At 40.5% G+C, this 7,190-nt stretch overlaps 1 protein-coding gene across 8 annotated transcripts in view; it reads left to right on the forward strand.

The window, feature by feature from the left end:
* Positions 1–6,800, forward strand: part of greb1l (GREB1 like retinoic acid receptor coactivator) — a 77,895-nt gene extending 71,095 nt beyond the window's left edge. For 6 of the 8 annotated variants that reach the window (XM_012964370.3, XM_012964373.3, XM_031903256.1 and 3 more), the window contains 4 exons: positions 560–710; positions 1,357–1,557; positions 4,058–4,196; positions 4,360–6,800. In XM_012964370.3, the coding sequence (XP_012819824.2) occupies positions 560–710; positions 1,357–1,557; positions 4,058–4,196; positions 4,360–4,523 (655 nt within the window). In that variant the 3' untranslated portion in view covers positions 4,524–6,800. 8 annotated transcript variants of the gene reach the window in all.
* The last annotated feature ends 390 nt before the right edge of the window (positions 6,801–7,190 follow it).

Below are 7,190 nucleotides of genomic sequence, written 5' to 3' on the forward strand. Positions count from 1 at the left end.
GGAAGGGAATTAGGGGCAATGTAGGAATGACCAAGATGCCCAACTGTATTTAATTTTAGTTTCCCTTTGCCTCGGACACCAAATTTACTATAATTTATAAACACTACAATTTATATGTCTTTTGGAAGCTTTCATTGTAGGCTGTTTGGTCATTGGCATTCTGATCATTGTTGTGCTCTGGTGCAAAACAACAACTATCTAAATACCACAATCTGCCACTCAACGCTGCCCATAGAGCTATATAGGAAATGCACTGCTGACAGGTGTGGCATTGACAGGTGGGCTACTGCTCAAGCAAACGTTTCTAAACAGGAAATCTGCCATAGGCCTTTCTGAACCAATACATTTACCAGAACATATACTATAATATTTATTATTGTTATTAATATGTATTTTTAAAAAGCTTATAAATTCCATTGAGCTGTACAATAAATGGGTGTATACACAGAACATACAGATTAACATACAAAAACAAACAATAACTGATAAAAGAGGTAGACTTTTTTCATTTTATAACATTATAATGTAATAACTTTCCTTTTCATCATATACTTACCAGGTATTTTTGTGAGGACGTTGACTTTAATTTGAGAGTAAACAGTGGGGGCCTGCTGATATGTCGCTTCAACAACTTCAGCCTCATGAAGAAACACATACAGGTTGGAGGGCACAAGGACTTTATTATAAAGCCAAAAATAATGGTTAGTTTGGTGAGCATTTTTAATCCATCATTATTATTTTGTGGAACAAGTTTGGTGCCCCTGAATAGCATAGAATGTTCAGCATGAATATCCTTAGTGTAAACTGAAGGGTGACTAGAATTGTGTGTAATCTAAATATAAGGGTTGTGTAAAGTCAGCTTGAGTTGTGCTTAGTATCAGTCAGGCCTATTGCTACCTCATTTATTTATAGCCAGAAATAGTGTCTTAAGATCAGTGTTTATTGGGTAGAAATTTTCCTTCATATTTGAGTCCTTGTTTCTGTATTGGTTCCTTCCTATATTGCCTCCATATTGCAGTTTGGCAGAATGGGTGATGCCTGGCCAGGCATCCGGGAAAATGTGCCACTAAGCTGCTCTAATATGGTGCAGAAAACTGTTTTTCACTGCTGCTTTGCCTATTTATGCCTTATTTACATGCAGTGTTATAGTACCAGAATCTCTGGCAGGCAGATATGGCCAGGCAGGGAATTAGGGTTAGGCATCTGCCCCATAAGGCGCAGGGCAGCAATGGTCCTGGTGAATTATATCGGAGCTGTTCTGTAATGTAAATGTGAAATGTTCTTGGACATTACTCCAATGCAACGGTCCCTTCTCTGTGTAACTATACCTTGGCTGATTATGATTCGTCTCTGCAGATAACAGAAAGCTTGGCTCCCATATCCCCAATGCAGTACGTGTGCGCCCCAGACAGTGAACAGACTCTGCTGGCTGCTCCTGCCCAATTCTTGCTGGAAAAGTTTCTACAGCACAGTTCTCACAGACTCTTCCCAAAGGCTCTTAACAACTGTAGGAATCCCTTACTCGCTGTGGACTGTTATTTGAATTTGGGCCCTGAGGTAATTGCATGTTCATGATCATCATTATTGGATTATCGTGCTATGACTTCTTTTACTTGTAGACTGTGCTTAGTTAATGGGAATCTGAGCAAACAAACACTAAACCACCCCTTAGTCTGTTACTCCTGACCAAAGTGGCTTATATTCATAACCCCATAGAGTACTACTTTGTTTAAACAATACATGTTTGCAAAAACCCTTATTTAGCGTAAAGTTCATGCAATCAATACAGTGGCAGAAATTACTTTGGTAAAAAGTCCAGCTTGGGCTGAGCACTGTAATGGTTAAGTTGAGCTCAGGAGTGGAGGTTAGAGTAAATTAAGAGCAGACCGCTTGAGCAGAGTTTCTATGGGAACCAGCAATGCCATCTCACTGCCACATAGAAACCTGAGTTGAGAAGAACTGAGCATGCCCAGTAGCCAACAGCCAAAGTAAATTCCTAAGGGGGGGGGGGCTGAGTAGGTTAAAGGGGGAGGAGGAATCCAAAGTGATTAAGGGGATGCCGTGGCTTTAATATTAACCTTTGAACAACAAGAGTGGGGTTTACAAAGGAGAATTAAAGCCTAAAAAAATGACAATAAATTTAGAATTTTAAACACTAAACTTTCTGTATCGGTCCAGCCTTATAACAGTAATTATCCATGCCCTCAAAGTTATACACAAGTGTTCTCTGCATATTGACCCTGTTAGGCCATCTATTAAGAGTCAGTGACATTGCACATGCCCTGTGTGCTGTGGGCTGCTGTCTATAAGCTTAGGGTGCCATTGAAGTTAAAGAAGAACTAATTTCCCCCCAGACAGAAGCCCCCATCCACTGCCATCTAATGAGCCCCCTCTATGCAGAGTCTATATTTAGTGAACAGTGTCTCTAATAGTAAAGCTGACCTATACAAGCAGAACGGCGCAGCCACCTAAGAATCGGCACCAGCCACAGGTCTGATCTTGAATAGATGATGAAGATGGGGAGAGGGAAGGAGGACAAAAAGTAACTATAAAAAAAGAAGTTTTATTTGTAGACATTCATCCTCCAGCTGTTATACACACATAAAATAGTCCAAAAGGTGCACACCATATGCAGCAAAAAAAAAAACAAAACCAAAACCTGGGTGCTAGTACCAAAAAATACATAGGAACAAAGACAGCAATCCTAAGATTTAAATAATAGCCAAACAAAAATATAAATACAAAATAAAAAAGATTTATTACTCAACATTTCAGTCTCACACACAAACCTTCATTTGGAGTAAAAAAACAGTTTGCTTCATCCCCCCCACAAATTTATTCCCACAATACTAGTCTTAAATAAAGTGACTTTAACATCAGAAATCACCTGAAAGATTCCAGCTTATATTCTGGTATTGCTGAGAAATGTATTGCTTTCAGGTGATTTCAGATGTTTTAGTCACTTTATTAGTAGGCCGATATTGTGTACATGTGGGAGTGAGTCCCTGGTTGCCTAGCAACATGTTTTGGGGCCAAAACTCCTCAAGAGGATATAAAGGAGAAGGAAAGGTTAAACCTCTGGGGGGGAGTGACAAATGTGTTAGGCACCCCCAGTGATTGTAATCGCTTACCTGTAACCCCCGGCCGGTGCTCCTGTTAGGAGAGAACTGCACTGGCCTGGGGTAAATGCAGGCGAGCGATCCTCTTCCTTCTCCTGGGGCCCACGCATGCACAGTTGAGCAAAAAAGCAGCATTTTTGTTGAAGTTCAGCTTTCCGCTTTACTGTGTTTGCGTGAAGGAGGAAAAGGAACGATTGCATACACCCTGGCCGGGGCACTGGCCAGGGCTTTCAGGTAAGTGATTACATACAGTAACATTTTGGCTTCCCCAGTGACTGTAACTTTACTTCTCCTTTAAGTAGATGAGGGGGAGGGGAGTGCTCTGTTTTTCACTATATATAGCGATTATAGTGAATATTTACCGTGTCTTCAGAAAGGTCCCCCAGTGGGACAGTGAGTGCATCACTGTAGTACTATATGGAGATATATATAAATACATAATAAAGGTAATAATAACAACATTCTATTAATGTAGAATCTGCATTCCCAGTATCTGTTTGCTCGAATGGTTTCAAATCTGTTTGGTTCTAGAGAAAGAGAGCAGATGGGCTTGAAACAATGACAAATATTTAAGCAATAAAGTGTAGAAGATAGGGATTTTTGTATGCGTGCCTGCGGCTGTCAACACAAGGAATTGGGAAGGAGGTTATTCTCCAGCTTTATTGGGTTGTTTTCCACTGCGTGCTGCTGCCTCTCATAAACAAGTACTTTGCTAATTCTGCTGCAGGCCAAACTGCTGAGCTCTAATGATAATTTAGACTAAAGGGCACTGAGAGGGCCTCCCCCTGTATAATACTGATCCCTAATGCCAAGCCTATGCACTCTGGGCACAGATACTGTACAGTGCACAGGGGTAACACATTTATTACAAGTGAACAGTGTGAATGGAATCAGCAGCTATTTGTGTAGTACAGTTGTGTTTTTGTGTCTCTTTCCAGGTGACTCTGTGCTATGTGAGCTCCAGGCCGCACTCGGTGAATGTCAGCTGTGAGGGAATGGCTTTCAGCGGATTGCTGCTCTACTTGTGCGACTCCTTTGTCTGTGCAGGGATGCTGAAAAAATACAAATTTCTTAAAGGTAAATAACCAGTTCCTAGGGTCCCATTTAGCCTTAATCCAGTGTTTCGCTGTTGTTTAATGGAAACTTAAAAAAGAAATGAATGTTTGTATCATGTTTCATTTTACTGGGGTTAAATAGTTGAGTGAATGTTCAGCTTATGGTGCTTCATTTCTATTTAAAGGTGCAACACTTTGTGTAATCTGCCAAGACAGAAGTTCCCTCCGTCAGACCATCGTGCGCTTGGAGCTGGAGGATGAATGGCAGTTTCGCCTACGGGATGAGTTCCAGACTGCCAACAGCAGTGATGACAAACCACTGTATTTCCTGACAGGACGCCACATCTGAGTTTGGGAAAAGACTGCTGTGGAAATGGTGATATGGACTCTAGCCGTCGCCATGGCACAAGTGCAAATATGCCTGTGTGAGCACAGCTCTTTTTGGAAGGTCGACGTTCTAATACAACCTCTTCCATTGCGCACTCACACAGAGAGGACTTCCTTGCGGAGCCAAAATTAACTTACTTATTGGGATCACTCTTGAACTGGGAAAAGTGTGTTCTTTTGTTACCTCACTGGCTTGGATGAGCCCCTTCATAACAAATACTAATTCACCAAAAATGCCCTTGTAGGTTGCAAACAGTCAGTTCTGTTGCACCACTTCTCAGGGCTTCACAGTAACTGCCTTTTGGATAACCAAGCAACTTTGGTCTTTATTCTTTTTAGTGTTGGCTTTGGGCATTGAACGTTGGTTTTACAGTGCTCTCTAAGCACCCACCTTACTCTGCTCCATGCAATACTCACTAATATTAATGGCACCTCTTCTCCTTCTCACATCTGTTTGACTTTACACTTTACCCCAAAATGGGTTCATTCTGAAAGCCATATTGCCTTCTAGAAGAGCGATTCACCCACACACAAGTGTTTTGCTTGTCCCCAAATAGTTATGTTATATAGTGTTTCCAGCTATTTTTTTTCTAGAAGGAAACTCCTTTCCACAAGCTTCAGACACACAACACAGTAAGCTATGGTTTGTGCATTATGTTATAGAAAGGACAACTAATGGTGGTAGCTTTTGAAGGTATTTCCTGCTTTATTGATCCTTTTATAGTCCAGTTTGGTAGCCCTTAGCTATTGTTGTGTTATGCCCCTAGCATAGTGTAGGGTAATAGTAGCTGTAGGAGCTGCAAGGAGAAGCTATGGGATCAAGAAAATCAATTGGTTTATTTACAATCAATATATAAGGTAATAACGTTTTGTGTATATTCATACCATATTCGTGGCTTTCTACTGGAAAAATAGTAGTTGCCTACTTGCCCTTGTGGATAGGGGTGAGCCAAGTTGGGACTGGGAATAGTAAGAGGAACATATATAAATGCACAGCATGTCCTACTGATATGCAAGTTCCCAATCTTTCCCTTGGTTCCATTTTGGTTCCTGCATAGAAATTAGAAATAATGTTAACGTGTTAAAAATGAAGTGTTTACAAATATAGAACAAAATATTTAATATATTAGAAAACAAACTCTTTGCCTACTTGTAATATACAGTGAATTGTGTAGCACATTTTAAATTAACTATTTTAGAGCAATTTTATAAGCTTTTTTTTAATCTTTCTGCAAATGAAATAGCTTTGTCTTCTCCTTAAAGTGTAGATGGCGTAGAATAGGATAAACCAGGGCCGCCACCCAGTAATAGACTTGGCTTCTAAGTTGGCTTTGCTTTAGTGAATTGAGCTTGGCTAATCGTCGCTGTCTGGTGGTGCTTGTACAGTACACCCCCCCATAATCCAATTTAGAACTGCTGTTGAGCTCTAGTTTCCCTTAACTTGCTATTGCTAACCTGTAGCGATGATGGAGCACCATGTTGCCCGGCATATTGGTTGCAGCGCTCGTCAAACTGCTGCCGCCCCAAATATTTCCTATCCCAGCTCTACAGCCGACACCACTAAAATAGAAATGTAAGAATGTGCAGGATTAAATTCTGCCCTATGTCTTTCAGTATTGTCCCCCTCTGTTAACTGTATTGTGTATGTGTGTATTTCACTTTGTTAGTGTCCTTACTGCCAAAGGTTCCTGCGGTGTAATGTGCTTTATCTTAGACCTGCTGAAGGTTGTCAATTTGCACTAAATACTTGGTTACAGGCATAGAGAGACATTTCTACCCCAGGAGGAACATATTTTAGCAAAGCAGTGGATCACCCATGAATAAAAGGCTATTCGTTGTGTGGTCACCTTGCGCCAAAGAAACAATGAATGTAATATAAGTTGTCTGAACGCTAACTTTATACTCCCTAATGTCTAGCCCCTTTGCCCAGGTCGTACATAACACACACACACTGTCTGTTAGAGCTCAGCGCCATCTTCATTTTGGTGAAGTCTATGTGGATTTGCTTTTTGCTACCCAGGAAAAAGTCGAATATGCTGCTTTATGAATGTACTTTATTGACCAAAAACATGGTGAATTATCTTCACTAGTCAGTCTACCTCATGCTTTTATATATATATATATATATATATATATATATATATTTATATATATATATATATATAAATATTGTGTGAAGAATTATTGTTCAGTTTGAATTGTATTAAGGTTTGGACTGTATTAAAGTTATTACTGAAAACTTTGTCTTTTGTTTTCTGCAAGTGAACTGCTTTTGACCTATTCCTTTTATAACTGGGCAGTGTATTCCCCCCCATACTGCTGCCACATGGCGCTAATAACCACATAAACGTTAGCATGTTCCAATGTGCTGTTCCCAGCCCATGGCCAATCACGTTTGTCACACAGTTATAGCCAAGGCACCTCAAAACCAGCATTGCTCAGGATCAGTGTTCCCTTTCATATCTTGAAGCTTAAGATGTGTAGGAATTCTCTCTTGTGCTCAGTCAGTGCTCTCCAACTTGTGCGCTGTGTTCACAAGAACTCCCATGCCGCTAAGTGTCATATTAGGCCAGAAGTGTATAGGGATGTCAGGTGGTTTAGAGCTGACTACAGAAGAGAAGTAGGGAAG

Source organism: Xenopus tropicalis, chromosome 6, assembly GCF_000004195.4.
Source record: "Xenopus tropicalis strain Nigerian chromosome 6, UCB_Xtro_10.0, whole genome shotgun sequence".
In the NCBI taxonomy this organism is placed as follows: domain Eukaryota; kingdom Metazoa; phylum Chordata; class Amphibia; order Anura; family Pipidae; genus Xenopus; species Xenopus tropicalis.